Source organism: Harmonia axyridis, chromosome 3, assembly GCF_914767665.1.
Source record: "Harmonia axyridis chromosome 3, icHarAxyr1.1, whole genome shotgun sequence".
NCBI lineage: Eukaryota > Metazoa > Arthropoda > Insecta > Coleoptera > Coccinellidae > Harmonia > Harmonia axyridis.
The window spans coordinates 21,399,294-21,421,663 of NC_059503.1; the positions used below are offsets into that span (position 1 = coordinate 21,399,294).

Sequence of the window (22,370 nt, forward strand, 5' to 3'; positions counted from 1 at the left end):
TGTTATGAATATTGCAATAATGAGTTGAATTGTTGATATGTAAATAAGTTACAAACTCAGATGACTGCTCAAAATCTGATGGTGTTGTTTGTGTTTTCTTTTAAGTGCATTCTGATTTATGTCATTCCAATCGTAATGATCTAGGTCCTTAAAAAATGCTCGTCAAACGGTCAAAGTGTTTATTTTTATTATATTGCAACTAGTATGTATCCATGATTATTTTTTCTGCAAGTCAAAACAAATATTATGAAATATTTCTCTGTAATCTATATTCAGGCTCAATTGATAATGAGCTTCGCAATAGGTACCTACATATTCTAAATTTCATATCTGGAATTCGTCAATTATATCATTGAAAATTTACAAATCAAAGCGATCTACTACATGCAATGAAATTCAAAAAGGGTATAATACAGCAAGTTTTCTCATTGATCTGTTGCAAATCATGTTATGGTCTGATTCGATGTCAATACATCCAGATACTCTAAATGTTAGGTTATAAACATCCATTACAGCTCATGATATCTAAGGAGCTCAATCCTGATTTCAAGGAAAACAAACTATTGAATAAAAATTTAATTATTTAGAAGTACTTTCCCCATTATGATTTCTGTATTGCATCTTGATTTGAAACCTTTTGAGAAATTGTTGCAACTGATCCGAACGATAAATATGTCCTGTCTTCCATAAATTTTTTCGAAATGAAAACATATTTTAAACTCATTTTTATATCGTCCTGAAGATCAATGTATTCGATCAGATAAATTGAATATCCGATATTTTTTATTAAATTTTTTCGGTTTACAAACTTGCTAGGCTAGAAGTGGGGAGCCAAAGCTACCACATAAAGTGCTCCAAAATTGCACTTCTAGCTTCTGAAGGTCTCACAGCAGCCTAGAAGACTTGTAGAATCAATTTTGTTGCTTAAGAGGGGTTTATACCACGTGACTTTCTAGTGATCTGCCAAAGTTCAACTACAACTATCTCCTCAGCGTTTTTGAGATCTCAGTACTTTTCAAGTTGAGTAAAGCAATCTCAAACGTTCCTCTGATTTACCGTCTTTTCTACCATATGCAAGAATTCAAAATACGTTTTTACGTCTTTATTTCAAATTTTAGAAAAAACGCATTTTCAGCCAGTGAAGATTCATTAAAAAATAAATATTTGTTGGGAAAGTTGAATAAGGCATATATTTATTAAAAAAAATCATCTAATTCTTTTTCTCCCTTTCCAAAAAAATTTATAAAAAAGGACTTTCCGCAATGACGAACTTTTTAAAATGAATAATAACCTCATATAAATCGATGGTCTTTAGGGTAAAATAATGCGTACTAATTTTTGAACTGATCGCTGAAACGGTATAGACCTCTCTTAACGGGTAGTTTACCAAAAGAGCATTTGTAGATGAAATTACTATCCATATGAGGTATGGATGGCAAGACTCAAATTTTATCGTAAGGATTTCTACATTCACATACTCTAGCTTCTAACTTCTTCAAAAAAATGATTATTTTTTTTGTTATATCGTCCATTGAAAGTTCATGAAATTAATAATTTTTCTTTACGTTAAATACGCCTCATTAATTTTGTTTATTGTTGTCTATAGAAGCTATCAAAATTTAAGCAGAATTTTCTTTAATCCCTGTTTATTCCCTCGTCTCAATTGAACAAGTTAGCAAAATTTCATCATAGAATGATTTTAGCAATCAGGCGACAGTTTGGCATCAACGCTCATTTCAAAACGTGGAACTTTTTATAGCACCCACCCGCAAGTTATGTGTTTCGGCTGCTGGACGATATTGTGTAACTGTGATTATTCTTTTTTCGAAAATTTTGAATCAACATCGACGACAAAGCTGATCCTCGAATATAAATAACCTAAATTGAGTCACAGGTCGAAATGAGTTTTTCAGAATGGGACAAGATGAAACAACGGCGATCATTTAGTCAGATTCTTCGGGTGAGCTAAGTTAACTATAGTATACTTAAACATTATTGAGTCACGTCTGGAACAGAGAAATATAGGTCAAAATCAACGCTATATGTTATGTCAACCTTGATCAATCAGTAAATCATCTCGGAGGTTGTCAAAGCATCCTAATTCTGGATCTACTCATCTGGCAAACGTGTGATTGAAGGTCTCCTTTCTTCAGAGTATCATAGGAACATTTGTTTTCTGTTTGCTTGTCCCGAAATCACTGCCAACCTCGAAAATTGAGAAATACATTTTCGGCGTTTGCCTTTTGAGTTGCAAGATATCAGGAATTTTGTTATAACCTTGAACTTTCTTCTCGAAGGTGTTCACTAATATCATGATGTCAGTATTGGCATTCTTTGTTTTTTTTGCGTTCCATAGACGTTATCTAAACAAAAAATGCAGGGTGTTTCAAAAAAGGCTACTCCATTTCGAGGAGAGGTAGAAAACTAAAAAATAATTTAGTTAATTAATTAATAGTTTACACTTTTACATTTACACATTTTTACCATTTTGTCGAAACTACTGGCAACATTGTTATGAAATTTTATACGAATATGTTTTGGAAGCTGATACATCCCAGACCAGACCAATCTCTGTACTCATCCACCCTGGAAAGAATGTGTCCCTAAATATTATATTGAAACACAATTGGTGCCATCCTTCGACTGAATGAAATTAAGCAACATTTATTTATGTTGAGAGGAACCAACTGCGCACCAACGAATCACCCTAAAGTTCCCAACAATCCTCAACCGACAGAATCCGCCGAAACAACTTGCAGACGTCCACGAAAAGTAGACATTCACTCCTCATGAAACGGCAAATGTCAAATGATGAAAATGACAAATAAAAGGGGACCCAACACCGACCGCTGAGGAGCACCAGATGATGCCACAAAATAATAACCATCAAATTTTATTGAGTTCATAACCAACTTTCTATTGAAAATTAACTCACAAAAATTTACAGGCATTCAGACATTTACAAACGGTCTAAATTGTTGGAAATATGTCCAGATTAGTATACAATTTGGCAATGAAGAAAATGAATCAAATCTAACAATTTCATTGTTTTATTCGTATAATGTTCTTAAATGTCCTTTTATTACCTATGATGTTTCCGAATTTGTTCAAAATCATCAGAATATACAAAACATATTATTAAAAACAATATTGTGTTTCTAGAATGTTTATTGCATCATTATATCGTTACACCATAACTTCTTCAGATGACTGTTAATTGCATAAAATACAATATAATTGTTTCTCATGATCTCAAGATGAATTCCAATCAAGTGAAGACTGAAACAATAAAAAGTATCGAAAAATATTATTAATTGGAGAAATTGTTTTATGGATATGTAACCATTGTTCAATTATCTGACAAATAAAAGATGCCAATTTGTGAAACACAATTCAGTTCTTCATTAATTATCAAACAATTGCAGAGTTAAAATACTCAGTAACATCAGTCTTACAGGACTGAGTGGGAAGTAGAATATGATAGTAAACAGATCTCTCGAGCGATTATTATCAATTCAGAAGAAGTATTTAGATTGAGTTGTTTCTTCATCAGGAAAGAACATGATCGAACCGAAACTGCTACGATCAGTTTGTGGAATTGTGGATTTCTTCTTGTGAACAAAAATGGAAGTAGTGAGATCATGGTGACAAGCTATGTGCTGAAGAATTTGGAAAAAATATTTCGCAATAATCCCATACTAATAAAACTATTAATATGATGCTCCACCACTCCTATTGTAATTATTGGTTTATAATAATCATATTAGTTTTAGTTCATCTAATTTATAAGATTTCCAAAAATTCTGTGGCGAGGATTTAAAGACGAACATTCATCAAAAAATCGATTCAGTTTACATCTACAAGAAATATTTTCACTCGGTGACACAGAAATATAACAGAGATATCTGTAGAAAAATCGGTTGCTTCACCGCATTCATCTTCTTAGTCGAAGAATAATATCCTTAAATTTTAAAGGCAAAAAGTCAAGGGAATAATATTAAAACAAATCATTATTTGGGAGCTTAGTTACATATGATCATGATTTTTGAAATTGCTATGATTATACCGAATACGATATTTTTACTGTGAGTTCCTTACAAGTTCCTAGTTTCGGAGAAATGAATTCTCGAAATTTTTGTTTTCTATTTTTATTTGGGAGGAAATAATTTACTTCACTTAATAATATTGTAAAAAATGCAGTGTTTTCTCAATTCAAGTTTCCTTCTCCCCGAAAGTCTTGCTTCGATATGGTTCATCTGGTTACTCGATGAGGTTTTTAAGAATTCATGTATCGCAGACATATGATATTCGCGAGAGCTTTAGGACTGGATGCTTATAAATAAATGGCGATAAAAATAAACTTACTTTCTACCTACTGACACATGAACTATTTCGTTTCAATCCAAAGTGACCGGCTTTGTTTTACAGTGTGTTGATATGTGGATGTTTCCAATGAAGGGATTATTTGTTTGTTGAGGAATCTCTGTATACATGATTCAAGCTAGTAAATTTTGATAATGAACCTTCGAAATTTTAAGAGAAAATACATTTTCTGATCTTCACTTCACTGAATAAGTCCAGGGCGTAAATAGAAAAAACACATTTTTTCTTAAAAATTGGACTTTATTCGTGAACATAGCCTTCAACCTCGGCAGTCTCTGCTTCATAAGAGCCAAATTTCTTTTCCCGAGTATTTTTTTGAAGCCTGCAAAAAGCTAGAAATCACTGAATGTCAGATCTGGAGCGCTATCTCTTCATCAGTGACAAGAAGGACCTTTCAGACTTGGACATTCGCATAAGTACTATGTGTTCCTTCTACAGGGCCTGCAGATCTCATCCGCTAACTTACCCATGAGGTACAAATGGAAGTTTAGTTTGTGGTAGCTTTGGGAGCTTCCTGGTATAGGTCAGTGAAAGCACCACAAATTTTTTTGGCTGAGCAAGACCCTTAGTATTTCTCCAGGGTTTTTCTTTTGACCCATTCCCCCCATTGTTGGACCGCTGCCTTATAATGGTCCATAGAAGGGCTCAAGACCAACAGGTGTTAACCTTGATGTCTTTTTGCAAGTTTATCGGATTTTTCGTTGTCTTCAATACCACAATGCTTCGGTATCCATAGTAGAGTTACTTTATTCCCTCTGGCCAGTTGCCTTAAGGTATTACGGCACTCCCATGACAGTAGAGACCTCTGGCTATATAATTCCAGGGATCTCAGCGTGTCCTAGTTGTCCGTAGTGATGTAAATACTCGCCCCGTTGAGGTTTCTTTTGAGACATTCTTTGGTGCAAGTATAGACAGCTGATGTCTACGTTTGCTAGATAGAGGGCTTACTTCCCAGGGATCTAGAGATCCTCGTTTTAGACCTATATACCCCAAAACTTGTGCCCAATGAACAGAATATGGATGGCAAAACCTTACCAGCTGATGTTTTTAGACATAACACCAGATACAAGTTAGTTAAGAATTTGCAAGTAAATATGAAATGAAAATTTTAAGGTTTACGAGAAATTTCTTTTTGAGCGTCACCAGAATCATCGGAATTTTTAGTATAATATCGAAAAAATAAATTAGAAAAGAACTGATGTGAAGCCAGGAGCTTTTGAGCGCTCGTTCATTCATGCAATACATCTTTGTGGGCCACATATATATGTGGCATCAGGAGCTTTTGAGCCATCATTCATTCGTACGCCAATTGAACCCTTGAAGACCACTTAACTCTATATAGGTGTGAGTGGTCTCCAAGGGTTCAATTGGCGTGACCATTGTCTTCTAAATAATCCTAATAGAATCTATTTCGTTCCTCAGATGCTCGCAGCTGTACCACTTGCGACCGTGTTCTGGAAGAGCTTGAACAAATCGACGACGATACCGACTCATTCGGTGTTGATTTTGTTAAGATTAACGATAAACGACTTGCTAAGCAGTATGGTATTACTAAATTTCCAGCCCTTACATACTTTAGGGAGAAGAAGCCGATCATCTATGAAGGTAAGTTAAGAGATTCATCCAAATATCACGACAATAATGGATAAAGCCCATTTTAGTTTTGTAACCTTTCTACTTGTGAGAGGGGGAAGTGTATAACAACTTAACATTTAAGGAAAATAGAATAAAATATGAGCATCCTTTGGGTTACTTTTCATTTTGGTATATATTTTATCCCGTTTACAATGCCTTTCAATAATATTCATCTTAAATGAAGATAATAAATACATAATACATCTGATAGTAGCAACCCTTCTGCCCCAAAATTCAAAGAGCTTTCCAGTAAGATGTTCCTTTTTGATATTAAAAAAAGAGTAAATTTTGAGAGGAAATAATGGATGTTTTCCTACAACTGCTATGAAAAGTAGCGTATTCTTCATAGCTTACACAATTTCAAAACAGTGTATTGCTCAAGCTGTGGGAAATATTATTTCTTACGTTTCTATGGAAACGCAATAAATTAGCACCTACTGTCAACGAAGGCTATTTTGATTTGAATCAAGTCCATTACTTGAATTATTGAAATTTGTGCAGTTGTAGGAAAAGTATAGAGTGCAACATGTGGAGAAAGTCCTTTTCTCGCTCGTGTGTTTGCGGCATTCGCCTTTCAGGCTCGTGCAACAAACTTCCACACTCGCGAGAAAAGTTGGACTTTTCCCACTTGTTGCACAATATTCTATTATTTCATTGCAAAGAGGAAGGTATGCCATTAACGACGGAAAACTAGAGCACTAGATTCTTTTCATGAAAATCTCCATGACTATGCGGCTGTATATCCTCAAAACTTCACGAATTCCATCTTTGAAGTCTTGATTCGATTTTGTAGCATTGCCCCAGCCTCATTTTTGAATAGGTAAGGACCAATCCCACCACCAGCCCAAAAAGGAGAGATGAACAGAGTTGAATTTAGCCACGGATTCTTTATTTGTGATTTTAACCTCATCGTTTGAGTATAGATAGAGTACTATGATTTACCGTTTCAATTTTATGGAAGGATGTATTAATCGAAATGTAGTCTCAAAAACCTGACCTTTTACGATTTTAAAGACTCTTCTGATATAAAAAATGTTTTTGGAATGTATTATTTTATGTGCGATTCATAACATCATAATTGTCTATTTGAGGTGACCTGATGGACGAAGATAATGTCTTAGAGTTCTTAACAAGCCTGGAAGCAATGGACCTGCCAGATCGAATAGAAGAAGTAAATTCGAGAATATTGGAAAAAATTGTTGAAGAAACAGAATTTGTTGCCGTATTATTCTGTGAGTATCTGTTTCAACCCTAATATGTGTTTTAAAAATGTAAATAATATCTGTGTTTCATAGAATAGTGTAGACTGTGACTAATTTTTATGTATTTTATTTGTATTGGTGTACAGGTCCTGATGCAAATACATGTTCGAAAGGGGGACTCAGTAAGTAGATAACCCTCGAGTGCATTTTATGCTTTTTGCACTTTCCTCGGAATAATGATAGGAAACTAAAGGTTGAAAATTTTTATTTTCCTCATTAAAATTCAATTCTCTTGATTCATTGCATTATGGACTTCAAGGATATTATTTTTATTAACACTTCTCTCCTCTTATTAAAGATTAGAGGTTACAAATGCAAATTGCAGTAACATTGCAGTCACATTTTTTTTTTCAATAACGGAACGATACGTAATTCTTTTGAGGAACAAAATCTGCTTCTACCTTTCTATTCATTCTTCCACTCTTTCATGATGGAATTTTTGTCTTTGTTCATGTTAATAAAACTTGAATTAGGAGGGAAATATAGGAGTCCGAAACTAGTTCATTAATTATGGCATCTCAAAAGAATTCTGAGTCATTATATCAATTTGATTACCGAAAAAAATATTGAATTCAAAAGCGAAATTGTTGTGAAGCTGAATCAAAACCATTTTGAAGATGCATATATTTGGCTTGTTTTTCTTCTCAAACAGTAAGTTTCCGCTTTTGAGTTGAATCACATCTAGTAATCAAATAGGAATTTCAACGAACTCACTCTCGTTTCAATGGAAATTTCGTTTGAATGCGATCTATTAATCGGAGTTGCCAGAGGATTTCTAAAAATAAACATACACTAGCCACCTTCAGCGGTTGAAATTCGTAGTATTTTTGGATAAAGCCCGAGTGCGGAACAATTGTGGCGGTCTACCTTGATTAATTTCTGTTAATTAGAGTCGAACGAGTTGGATATTTGGCAGTGCATTCATTTTATTGTTCGGAGTGTCTTATTCTTTGAAAATAATAACTTTGTAATTATAATCATGACTGAATTGATAGTTATAAGGAAATATATTATATCGGAAATGGAGACATATTAAAATAACAAATAGATAATATTGATGGCTTATTGAATTTTTGACAAAATCTACTTTGATAATAGGAATGATATATTTCCCCAAATTTTCACAATTGATTCACTTATAATATGCCTGAAGTTGTTGCCACCATACTCCAATCTACATACTTCACAAGGAATCGATTCAAAAACTATTAGTGCAAATAATTTCTCACTAAGAAAAATTATATTTGTACCAGTTTGATTAACAATACTTGGTATTGAACAAATTTGCAGCTTTTGTAAAACAGCATTACTCTGCTTTGGTGAAAAACTGTCCAGCATAAATTATTTGAATCATTTATCACACATTTATTCTACAGGGTGTTTATAAATTGGAGGTAAAAAGGAAAATGAGATATTCCTTCGATAATTTCAAGGAAAAGAAAGTCCTATAAAGATGGGCCAGCAAATGCTTTGTTTTCGAGATACAGGATCTTTCTTGTAGTCCCACTGTTTTGTTATGATTACACCAGTTTATCGAATCTTCATTAATCTTCTCCTCAGATTGGGTGAATAAGTAGGTATAATAGATCCAAAGTAACCTGGAGGAGGCTGAATATTTCGATTATCAATCTCCAAGTATCCTGGCATTCCTTTGGGGCCAGTGAATTTATTGCCTCACAATACTTTCAAATAAAGCGCGGTATTTAGCGGATCGCAATATCCACTTCAAAGGGACATCTATGGCCAATCGTTTTTATAGACTAGTTCAAGTGACTTTGGATATACTATACCAAAACTTATTATTAATTTATTTATCACAGTTTACCAAGGGGATGTTATAATAATTTGGATTTTCTTTCCTGAGAATTACTATAGAATAGTTTGAAATTTTTACTCGAAATTAGTAGCAGCTACGATAAATCTACAAGAAACCAAAAATTGTAGTACTGGACCAGAGTTTCTTTCACATTTTCAAACTACCGGTGGTCACCCAAAAATAAAAAGGAGAAAAAAAAAAAAGGTAAAAGTTATTATTAAAAGAAGCGGGCACTGTTCCAGAAAAAATATTACAGTGTAGATTTGCATTCAAAATTAGCATACCTATCACATAAAATGATGAAAAATTCAAATTGAAATATCTATGCCAAATTTGAAGTGAATCTCTTGTGAACAGAAGGTGCTATGAGGAAAAACTTGAAAAAAATCATACTTCAACACTGTGTATCTCGAAAACTAAGCGTTTAGGACCTTATATTTATAGGACCCTTTTTTTTCCTAAAATGATCCGAGGAATCTGTCGTTTTCGTTTGTACCTACAATTTAGGAACACCTTGTATAGAAACCACACTTTTCCAGGGTCTAATTCAAACAAGTCTGTGCATTCCATTTCTTGTTCTTCTTACTCTGTCTTCAATCACCTTTCCATAAAATCAATGAATAAAACATGGTTTGAATTAATTATCAAAACAACTTGCCTATTAATTTTGCAATACCTATAACTCACCCCATAAGTGAATGGATGAGCTTGCTTATAGTGTTATATTATTATGGTTATTATTACTTTCTTCGTCTACGATAAATGCTCTTTGTGATAATGAAATCATAAGCTGAACCTCGTCTATTTCACACAGAAATGGAAAGAACAATGATGGTAATTTTCTATACATCAACCTTATTTTTGAAAATAATTATTTGAATATTCTTCAATACCAGTTTTTGTATTTTTAAACACCAAATTTTTTATTGTTAATCAAAATGGATTTGAAAGAATAACAGTGAAGACATATCCAATGATCTTAAACATGATATAGATCACCATCGAAGTATAGAATACTATGAAGTTGTTTCAAGAAAGTTTTGAGAATGAGAGTAAATGAATGTAATATTAAGTTTTTTGAAAAATAAAAAAATATTCTTTTTTTATGCATGCAGCTTTTTGGATATAGCATTTCGGTAAGTTAATTCATATTTGTCTTGAGCAGATGTTACACTGTGTCCTAATGAATGAATCAATTATTTGGGATTTCAAGGAATATTCATTGAAACATTGTGTTAAAACATGTTTTTTTCATACGTGCAACTATTGTTGGATCAGTTAGATTGAATTTTTCGAAAACTATGGACTAGATGTAATCTCGTAATTTGACGATCTACTATTTCTGCTCGATGAATAATTATTCTGGTTAGTACAATAAGGCACATGAAATTTTACTTTGATTATTTTTCGAAAGACTATCATTAAAAAGCGTGCATTTGAATTACTACAACATGAGTAAATAAGTGCTTCGACTCAATTTGGCTTCCTTCATTCAATTCAATCAAACTAATTGGTATTTGGTCGAATAGATCAGCCTGCATGCAAGAAATGCGCCAAAGTTCTTCAAGAGCTAGAGAATATCGACGATGAAGCAGATCAACTTGGCATCGGTTTTGTGAAGATAAATGATGAAGCTTTAGCTGAAGAATACAACCTGGGAACCCTGCCAGCCTTGGTATACTACAGACATCAGATACCAATTATTTATGAAGGTGAGCTATTGCTACATAGTGTTTTGCCAAATTAAAACAATGAACACATTAATTTAGATGTTAAAGGAACAAAATACACTCAACGTCAAAAGTCCTGGACCCCCTATGTATAATATGATTCGATGAAATATAGTGACTTTGTTTATTACTGTATATTATTTCATTTTCATATGTGGGATACTAGACATTTCGGTGAGGTATTCTCAGCCAGCATATTTGGTGTAATCTTTATCAGAGCATTACGGACCACTTGATGAACTATCGACAAAGTTACTCAGTGGTTCCTGCCTTACACACCTCTACCTCACCGTAGTAGGGCGTTGTGATGAATTCATTACTAGTATTTCCACGAACACTGGCAGTGACTAGTGTTCCCTTTCCTTTATTATCTGCTTACAGTTTTTTTCAACTAGATTCCGGAAGTTCAACAAATTAGATGTTATATTTTCCTTGATGAAAACTATATTTTCTTAAATCATCTGTTTATTCAGGAGAACTGACCAAAGAGGATGATGTCTTGGAATGGCTGGTGCAACACAAAAGCACTGGAGATGAAGATGATGTAATTGAAGATGTTACCGCAAAAACATTAGGCACACTCATATCTAGTGTCGATCATCTTGCAGTATTGTTTTGTAAGTTGGTAACATGAAAACAAGAAACATTTTGTATTGAATTATTTTTCACAGATGACCACGGTGATGATGAATCAATGCAAGCTTTGGAAGAATTAGAACATATTGACGATGACTGTGATAAATATGGAATACAGTTTGTTAAAATTGACGATGCATCAGCTGCAAATGAATACGGTCTTGATTCTTTGCCATCTATAGTTTACTTCGAAAAAGGACTACCTAATGTATATGATGGGGATTTGGAAGCCGAAGAAGATATCTTAGAATGGCTTGTTCAACAACTCGAGAAAGATGAGATTGAAGATGTTACAGACGAGATGCTGGACAAGCTTATCAAGGACACGAAAAACCTTGCTGTCTTATTCTGTAAGTTTTTGAATTGACTTACCTGATCACCCTATTCATCTGTTGATTATCATAATCCTAATAGTCTAAGATTTCTAGAAGCTAGACTTACGTCGTAGTAATCAAGCTGAAAGTATCTTCTTATAATTAAGTCAGATAGAAATGACTCCTAAAAATTTGAGTCATCGTGTCTTTGGCAAGTAGCGGGTAATGAAGGTGCAAAGAATTGGGACCCAAATACGAGACAATATGCCTTACGTAATAACGCAGAAAGTTGCGTGTGTTACTTGGACAACTATCAAAAGATGTCATCTCAATTGACAGACAATTTCCCTGCCAGACTTCTTTGAAAAGTAAAAAAAGAATGTTTTTACGTCATAAGTATCAAGACTGAAATATCTTGCGTTCATTTAAATTCGTGGTCAAGAGTGCTGAGAAAAAATAAGAGTTGATTTTCTGTGATTATATTATTATGTATTTCTGGGGTTTTCCCGCTCTCTAGGTTAAACTAACTGATATTTTTTTTTCAGATGACGATGATGATCGAAAATCCCAAAAGGTTTTGAATGAATTGGAGAATATCGACGACGAATGTGACAAGCTCGGCATTGTTTTTGTCAAAATTGATAACGATGACGAAGCTAAAGAATATGGTATTGATAAAATACCTTCTCTCGTTTATTTCGAGGAAGGAATACCTACCCTCTACGAGGGTAATTTGGAAGACGAAGAAAAAGTCCTGAAGTGGTTCGATGAGCAAGTCAAAAGCGATCAAATCGAAGATGTCACTGATGAAATGCTGGATTTGATACTCGAGAAGAAACCTCATGTAGCTGTTCTATTTTGTGAGTAATTCATTAGAGATTACTCCATTACATATAGGTTATATTTTGGAGGAATGAAACATTCTGTTTTGATGGTATTGAAAACATTTTTTACGTATTTTTCAGACGATAAAGACCAAAAGAAGAGCCAGAAAGTTCTTGCTGAACTAGAAAACATCGACGATGAATGTGATCAAAACAAAATAGCTTTTGTCAAGATCGATAATGATGAGGAGGCCAAAGAATACGGTATTGATTCTGTACCGACCTTGGTGTATTTTGAAAAAGGAATACCCAATGTTTACGAGGGAGATCTTCTCAAAGAAGACGATTTGCTTGGTTGGTTGTTGCACCAAAAGAAACACAGTGAAATTCCAGAAGTCACAGATGAGATGATGGATATTTTGATTGAGAAAAAAAAGTACCTCGCTGTTCTTTTCTGTATGTTTATCACTCTCCTAGTTTTCTATTAATAAACATGTCTTTTTCTGTTATTTTCAGACGATAAAGATGATAAGCAAGATATTCGGGTTCTCAACGAATTAGAGAACATTGATGATGAGTTGGACTCTGAAGGCATTGTCATTGTAAGAGTTGACAATGATGCCGAAGCTAAGGAACTAGGAATTGATCATCTACCTGCCCTTGTTTACTACGAAGATAAAATACCATCGATTTATGAAGGTAATAATTACTACAAATTTTGTATTGTGTGCTTGATAATTATTTAATCCTATAGTTTATAAGATACAAATTTTTATATTCCTTAATTTCTTTAGGTGATCTCATGAACGAAAATGAGGTTTTGGAATGGCTCATCGAACAAAAACAGACTGCAACAATAGAGGAAGTCACTGACGAAATTCTAGAAGACCTCATTCAAGAACACGAGTATGTGGTAGTCTATTTCAGTGGTAAATGTGAAGAAGGAGAAAAATGCGATGATATTCTAGAAGAACTTGAGAATATTGACGATGAATTAGATGAAACTGGCATCATCTTCGTAACAACAGAAGATTTATTAGTTGCCAAAAAGAACGGTATCAAATCATTTCCAAAACTGGTGTTTTTCCGTAACAAAGAACCTCTTATATACTCTGGTGATGTTGAGGACGAGGATGAAGTTCTGGCATGGCTGACTGATGAGAATACTCTGGAAATACCTGATCGTATTGAGGAAGTTAACACTAAAATGTTAGATAAGATTCTTTCAGAGAATGAACACGTCGTTGTCTATTTCTGTGAGTTGACATGCCCACTCTCTTACCGGCAACCTGTCGATCAGAACTGTCGATTTATACGATTTATTACGATCACTTTTATCTAGTCTACTCACGCTACGACGATGTTCGAGATCTTCTGAATGTTTGCAAAACACATGTGATCGCATAGAATTGTCAGACTTTACTAACGAAATATTCCAAATTTCATCTTCCAACAATAACAGAATTCATTGAAAAAGCAATCTACGAGGAAAACGTTTATTATCTCGAAGTGGAAGCATTGTGATAACTTTTAAGAAGAAAAAAAATTTCGATCTCCGAATTCAGAATGAACAATTTTGGTTTCCGCTCTAACCGCTAAGCCATCGAGGAAGCTGAAGATGGCTCAGCGGTTAGAGCGTCGGACTAGTTATTCGGGGGTTGCGGGTTCGAATTTCGCTCGAGGAGGTACTTTTTCCAGAATTGAAAATTTGTGTGCACGGCAACAAACTATTCACCTTATATATATAGACGCTATAATCCATCATTTTGGAAATGATGTTATGATGACTTTTTACGAGTGAAGGACGAGGAAGCCATTACAATTGTCAAAGAATTTTTTTATTATTATGCTCCAATAATTGTTGTAGCGGCTCTTTGTTTTCATTCAAATTTTAGTATTGTACAATCGAAGATCCGAAGACCAGAACTGAACCTGTGAACGATTGTCAGTTCTCGGTATCATCAGGTTCTCTGGTTCGAGTTAATAGTATCGTGTGTAGCGCATTTCAGATTCTTATCGAATCGACAGTTCTATATCGATCCTTTGCATTTCGCTGCGATACTATAGATTTATATATCAGACAACTATGATTGAAGTTATTATTTTTATCTTCAGATAAGGAGGGAGAAAAGAAATCACAGAAAATTCTTCAAGAGCTTGAAAACATCGATGATGAGTGTGAGGATAAAGATATCGATTTCGTTAAGATTTCAGACGAAGGAGTTGACAAGGAATATGATCTCCCTAGTTTACCGGCTGTTGTATTTTACAGGAATAGGTTCCGAGAAATATACACAGGTGACTTAATGCATGAAGAAGCTATATTGGAGTGGATAACAGAGTTGAGAGATTCTGAGCCTGATGTCATCGAAAGCGTTGATAGAAAAACTTTGCAGGTAAGAAGTTCTTTCGATATAGATTTTTCAGTTGAAATTTGAAAATTTTTCTGATAATTTTTTGAAAATTGAATTTCAAAGCGCTTCAGTTTCGAATTTTCTTAAAATAAATCAATGTATTCTTGAAGAAATACCTATTGCTTCCGAGTCTATCAAAAATACTGTATTCAGGAGCATTGAAATGAAAAAAAATTCCACTCAGCAAATATCTTAGACCATCAACTCAACAGCTTTTCATTCATATACGTCTAACGATCTGTCAATCTATGTGTCCGCATCCTGAAGTTCTATATACAAGGTGTTTCAAGTTTTAGTGCATATTAGACGGAGAACTTGTCCTCTTAGAAATCTGAAAATTGTAAATTATAACATTATTAGATCATTGTGATGCGACGTTAAAACTTCCGGTTCTACTGAAAAAATTTTTTTCTTCTCTGATATGATCAAACATTGAATTCTACGTGACTGTCTATTTCCACTCTTGCATTGATCGGAATTGTTCTTCAGGTTCTGATAAATGATGTTGAGCATTTAGCCGTTCTATTCATTCGTGATGACTGTGAAGAATGCGACGAAGTTTTAGAAGAGCTAGAAAACATAGATGATGACACTGACAAGGAGGGTATACAATTCGTCAAGTCCAAAGACGCAAATTTGGCATCAGAAATTGGTATTTTCAGTTTTCCAGCATTGGTCTATTATGAAACGGGGGTACCCATAATGTACGATGGTAAGAGAATCTTGAATGTCCTGAAACGGTTTGTGTCTGAAAAATTTATCTACTCAATTTTTTTTTGCTTTAAATACATGAACATGTTATAGGTAAACTCAAAAACGAGGAGAAAGTTCTTGAATGGCTAGTTAAACAAAAAAGTAAGAAATTTTCCTTGCATACATTGTGTCATATTGTTTCAATGATTCAATCGATTAATAATATCAACTGTCTATCGTCCAGTTAGAATAGCTTTATGCTTAATAAGCGGGCGTGTGTGTTGCATGATTGTTGCATGAGCTGTAATTTCTTAGGTGACGACGATGATGATGACGATGACGATGACGAAGATGACGATGATGATGAGGATGAGGATGATGATGATGAAGATGATAACAAAAAATATATAAAAAAGCGTGGAAATCCTCATGATGACAACGATTCAGACGAAGATGATGAGCAGATTCACCGTGTTGATGATTTGGCTAACTTCGTTTCAGGTACAAGACAAACCACTTGATCAGTTGATACAGTAAACAGCAAAATAACAAATTCACAAATCGATGATTAGGAGTGTTATGAATTCTGTCATATTTAGTTTTTAAACTACCTTACGTAAAGCTCCATCAGTTATTTCTTTTCCACTGATACATCAATGTTTGAATTAGAAACATTTTCAAATTCTATCACTTCATTATTGAAATATCTTCAGTGAGCAATTATGCCTTCTTGAGGTTTTTGAGGCTATATAACTGGAATGTTCCTCTATTGAATGAATCTTTCAAACTATAACTTCAACTATTTACCAATTTTTTATGAACTATTTGAACACTAAATAAGGTGAAGACGATTCAAAGAATAGGTATCTCCATAATTTTTTCTGCTCACTTACAGCCTGTTTCAATTCTTAATAATACTGAATTTGATGTAAAATGAATTTTCAGAAAATTCTACCTCCATTGCAATCTTTTTATATGGCCTAAACTTTCTGAAACAGTTTTTGAGATATCTGATGCAGAATGTTACTGCTAAAGAGTAAATAGTATGAGAAAAATACTTTATTTGCATCTTACACATTTCGAATTTTGTTTTTTTATTTATTTTGAAAATTTTAAACTTTATGACGATGAATAAAAAGAACATTATTTCATCATATATATAGACATACCTATCGTATGTGCCAACGAAAACTTTATATTTTGACTTTCCAGTTTTAACTTAAAAATAAGGAAAAACGCTCTACCCTCTGATTAAGGGAGGGAGACCTTGTCTCTTCGTACTTCAAGGGAGAAAAGCCTCCTGATCACGCTGAGGTATGATGCTACAGATCGTTTTGAATATCTCATCACATACTATCTATCCCTAAAATTTTCATTGATAACCAAATGACGAAAAAATAGTGGAAGAAGCAATGTAGGAAAAATGTAAAAATGAAAGCAGTTATTACTTTTGTTATCAGTTTATTGAATATTGAAGATGATCACCCCTTGCACTTGTACTTCGATGCAATTAATTGTTTTTTATCCAGATAAATTCACTAGTATTTCAGTTATTATTTATCGATGAAATTTTTGACACGAAATTTAAGGGCAGATAATACTCGATGAGATCTTCAAAATAAGGTATTGCAGCATTCCTCGCTGCTTTTATAAATTAGTGGCTTGGCTTTCCCGCCTCAGTGGGTTGAAGTTACGGTGATAAAAAAAATAAACGAGTTGTTATCACACAAATTGATAGGAGCAAATTTCAGATTTTCATTTTGAAGCTAGAAAATCGGGATGTAAAGTTTGCGTTGACCCTCCCTGAATACCACACTCCTTTCTTGTTGTTGTCACAAGAGAGCTTGAGGTAGGCCATCGAAACTGTTGTTTTTGTGATTTGTTTGAGCTGTTCACTGTATGGTCTGTCGTTGAATGGAGGTTTCCCCTTTGGTAGCAAGAGTTCTCTGGAAATAAACACGCCGAACCGTCTGACCTGGACCGGTGTAAAGTTTCGGAGTGGGCATCCTTGTCTGTGCATGTTCTCCTTCCATACTGCATGCAGGACATAGTGTCAGACTCACTCCTTGTTCCGTCCAATCTACTAACAGCTATAAACTAGCAATCGCCTCTTTTTCTTTCTAATGAGTACGTATATATTTAGAGTGACATCTGACATTATGTTTCCTGCTGCAGGGGACCAATGCTTCTACATTGGGATGGGAGGTAAGGCTGCTTTCCCCACGAAATCCTACGAATCCTATCAATGCTGTCCCAGTAAACCTACTGGCGGAACGAAAGTGGCGAAATTGGCTTCCAAGGGATCGAAGCAAGTTGCACCAGTCAGATCAGACTCACGTTCGCAGCCAAAGACTGTCGTTAAAAAGAACCCAAAAGCTCCAGCACCTCTGCCAAAAGTAAATCCCGTAAAACAGAAGGATAAGCCAGCTAAAGCGCCAGCGCCAGAAAAGGAAGGGAAGGCTAAACCGAAAAAAGGACTTTTTGGGACTGGTAAATATACATGGTGGTGGTAGGTACTGTAATGTATTCAACAAAAATTTTTCCATCCTATTTCCATGGTGAAGATGCTTGAATTCGGCAGTGAAGCTCTTGTGATAACACACGGTCCACCAAACACTTCCCCTCTCTCCATGCCGAATTGCTCTCCTTCGATGGCACTTAGTGGCTAACTGACTGACTCAAAACTATATTTTTTACTATCATCATTGCTCCTCTGTTATTACTTAGGTTTTGTTAAGTTTTATCTTGATTCTGTACATATTTGTTTATTGTTTAAATTTTGTTGAATACTTTTTGAATTTTGTTTGATTTTGTTGTTCTTCTTGAAAGTTATCAGATATCTAGGAGAAGTATCTAAAATTTAATATTTTCATTAAATATGTTTAAATATTCATTTATGCTCAATTGATGATTTTTGTGAAAAAATAGTCATTCATTTAAGTTTAACACACATGATGGGGTTTCTGTCATCGAAAATAATTTGATCGAAAAAAAATCATAAAAAAAGTTTCGATAAATTTCAGGATTTGACAAAAACCTCATTTACACACATTTGAAAAATTGTCAGAAATAATCTAGCTATAGAGCTATAAGCAATGTAAGCATTCAAGCCCGCCATATTTCATAAATATGCAAACATTATTATTTCTGATGATTATGTGGAACCCCTTAACTGAATGGGCAATAATTGTACGAAATGTTGCAATATAAATGTTTTGCATTTAAACATGTTGTCTGAATAATGAGAGGAATATCTTCTACATACATATGGCATCAAATTTTCAGTGAATATGTATTCAAAATGCTAACTCAGAATTTTCAATTTCTTTCTCAATCTTCAAGACAATATTGTTGCTTATGGGGTGACTACCACATTATGTCAGCTTAAAACAATACTGCCGCAAAAATTGCATGTAAATAACAATGTTATATCAGTTTTATGTATTTTGACTGGCAATAAATTGTTTTCTACACCGTTCATATTAGTATTTATTGCAACATACACGCCCTTGAAAATAAAAGTATTTCTATAATCAAAGTCAGGTACAGCATGTAGATGTCAGCTTATAGTATGAGATATAACGTTGGGTAAGTTCTTACTTGTTTAAGCCATTCTAAAACTTATACTCCTATGTGACAATTAATGATTTTGAGCTCTAGAAAAAACATGTTACACTTCAATATTTCTCCATGAAGTTTCTCCTTCTATTGTCTTCGAATCATTTTTGACGAAGGATATTTTCTGGAGTTCAAATAGACCTTAATGTAGAACATTTATTGATCTATTTTTTCTTTAAGGAAATCTTTTGGATGAAACGGAGGTCCTTGAATGGATGGCAGATCAAAAAAATGATGAATCCATAGAGGAGATTGTAAGAGAGCAGTTATTCAAACTGATCGAAACTAAAGAGTTTCTTGCTGTGGTTTGGTGTAAGTAAAAAATTTTTATCACACATGCATTTGAATGAGAGGAACTGTTGAACCTTCAGTACTCGTGAATGAGATCATAACAATAACAATACTATGAGAAGTACTTTTCGAAAAGTATTCGTGAAAACATCTCTTCAATCTATATAAACCATTTCATGAAATATTTGTAATTGCAGATAAAGAGGAAGATCCTGACAGTCCCAGAATTCTCAGGCATATGGAGTTGATTGACGATGAAGCAGCCGAATATGGCATAAAAATAGTAAAGATGAGAGATCGTCTGATGGCTAAGAAGTATGGTTTCAGAAATCCACCAGGCATAACCTATTTCAAGAAGGGCAAAACCATGAACTATGATGGAGACATAGATGACGAGGAAGAAGTGTTGGATTGGTTAACCGATCCAGAAAATATGGAATTAACAGATCATATAGAAAAAGTCAACGGGAAAATGTTCGAGAAGATTCGACAGAGGTCAGACTATGTGGCTGTTTTCTTATGTAAGAGTTGTTTGGGAATATTATCGTTTTAACTTGAATAATGTTAGATGAAGACTGTATAGTATTTAAGGAGTAAATAGTAAGTGATCGGAAATACACCTTGTGACATGGACACCAAAACAACCAATACAATTGTAGGTTTTGAAGTGAATGCTAGGCAAAAAACCTACCTACTTGTTGTTTTATAGAATGAGCCTCTGATATATTTTTGCAGCATATAAAATTCAACCTTTTTCTTCTTGATTCAGATAGTAACGAGTGCAAACAATGTTCGAGGGTACTTTTGGAAGTAGAACATATAGATGATGAAGCAGATGCAGCTGGTATAAATTTCGTTAAGATCGATGACAAGAAAATGGCCAAAGAGCATGGTGTATTCGCACTTCCCGCAATCCTCTTTTTCAAACTTGGTGCAAAAGACCCAGTTATATACGCTGGCGACTTATATGATGAACAGCAAATATTACAGTGGCTGATGATACAAAAGGACCCATCTGGGGACGTCATAGAAGCTGCTGAAGGTTCAGATTTGTTAGAGTTGATACAGAAAACTGATGCTCTTGCCGTTTATTTCTGTAAGTTGAAAACAAACTTAACAATTGTAATAAGGCTAATTAGAGGCGCAAAAGTATCAATTATGACCAAAAATTAACTATCAATAATCGAATGAATTCAGATGAATGTTCATCATTAAAAGTCATGAATAATAATTTATCTGTTCTAATTGAATAATTTTGCCAACTATACCTCATTTTGAACGAATTAATTTGAAATTATTTATCAATCACATTGAATGACTCTTATGTCAAAGCAATACCGATAATTGCTCAAAAATTCCGAAAAATTCTATGCAAGCGAAAAATCCAATCAGTATGTTCCACAACATTTTCGAGCATCAAGCTTCGTATTCGATGGTGATACCGTCGGCTGAAAAATCGTTGGTTATTCGATGAGTTCGCAATCAGAAATTTGTTATTGTGCCCCATCCTTATGCAGTTTTCAATGAATGAATTCGGCTTTTTAAAAAGGTATGCTTATGTGCTGAATCTTTGCAAGCACTTAAGTAGCAAAGTCATGTGAGGTGGAGGGGTATAAAGCATAGACCAATAATAAGCCTTAAGAACTGAATATTCCTTCAGTGATTTCGGTATGTAACAAGAGGATACGCCAGAATATTAGCCGAGGATAACCTCACTGAATAATACACACATCGGAAAAGTCTAAGGATATTTCAGTATATCTCGCATGGTAAATCGCATATTGCTTTTATCTCAAGTTTTTTGCAGACTATCAATTGAAATCATCATGCGGAATAAATTTTGGTTGTATACATATGCTAGCCAAGAAAATATGGGAGATATGATAAAAATAAAAAAAATGAATGTCGCAGTTAAAATTTCTGTATTTGATTTTAATCATTTCATGCATTCGTTAGATCGATTTTGGGTTATAACATCGACAATATTTTTCTATCAACTTCTTTTTATTATGGAACGACATCATTTAACTTTGGAAGAGATGAATCGAGTGGTTGGTTTACTTGAAGGGGGCATGAGACAAGTCGATGCAGCTGAGCGAATGGGTGTTTCACAAAGTGTTATAAGTCGTTTGTGGAGGCGTTTCAGAACAACTGGAAATCCTGCCGAAAATCATCCAGGACGTGGACGTTGTACAACTGCTATTCAAGACAGATTTTTGGTTTTGACCGCCCGAAGGCAACCAACTATAACGGCTCCTGAGTTGGTTATGGAATTTCAACGGGCTCATAATTTGACCATTGGGCGAGATACTGTGAGGAATCGTCTTCATGAAGCCGATCTTTATTCCCGACGGCCCATTAGGTGTCCACCACTTTCCAGAGGAAATCGCGCTGCAAGATTGAATTGGTGTCGTGAGTTTCAAAATTGGGGTGTCAATGAGTGGTCCACAGTTTTATTCACAGATTAATCAAGATTCGGATATCATCCAGATTCTCGTCGAATAAGACTATGGAGACGATCTGGTAATTTAGAACGCTTGAGACACGTCCAGGAAGTACACCGTTATAGAGGTGGTACAATTATGGTGTGGGGAGGAATTTCCATTGGACGTAGAACAGAGCTCGTTTTTCCTGATGGTTTTCTAAGAGCTCAGCAATATTTGGAAAATATTCTGCAACCAATTGTACAACCTTATGCAGAAGCTGTTGGTGAAAACTTCCATTTGATGCATGACAATGCTCGTCCCCATACCG

General features: G+C 34.4%; 1 protein-coding gene across 4 annotated transcripts in view; it reads left to right on the forward strand.

Annotated features, from left to right (window-relative positions):
• Window positions 1–22,370, forward strand: part of LOC123677131 — a 28,203-nt gene that overhangs the window by 962 nt on the left and 4,871 nt on the right. For 2 of the 4 annotated variants that reach the window (XM_045613641.1, XM_045613643.1), the window contains exons 2-16: window positions 5,806–5,988; window positions 7,110–7,250; window positions 7,367–7,402; window positions 10,626–10,808; window positions 11,300–11,443; window positions 11,498–11,812; window positions 12,322–12,636; window positions 12,742–13,056; window positions 13,117–13,299; window positions 13,395–13,856; window positions 14,716–14,996; window positions 15,504–15,726; window positions 19,506–19,637; window positions 19,814–20,137; window positions 20,386–20,712. In XM_045613641.1, the coding sequence (XP_045469597.1) occupies window positions 5,806–5,988; window positions 7,110–7,250; window positions 7,367–7,402; window positions 10,626–10,808; window positions 11,300–11,443; window positions 11,498–11,812; window positions 12,322–12,636; window positions 12,742–13,056; window positions 13,117–13,299; window positions 13,395–13,856; window positions 14,716–14,996; window positions 15,504–15,726; window positions 19,506–19,637; window positions 19,814–20,137; window positions 20,386–20,712 (3,564 nt within the window). The remainder of the gene's footprint in view (window positions 1–5,805; window positions 5,989–7,109; window positions 7,251–7,366; window positions 7,403–10,625; window positions 10,809–11,299; window positions 11,444–11,497; window positions 11,813–12,321; window positions 12,637–12,741; window positions 13,057–13,116; window positions 13,300–13,394; window positions 13,857–14,715; window positions 14,997–15,503; window positions 15,727–19,505; window positions 19,638–19,813; window positions 20,138–20,385; window positions 20,713–22,370) is intronic. The other 2 variants (XM_045613642.1, XM_045613644.1) reach the window with 1 other exon arrangement.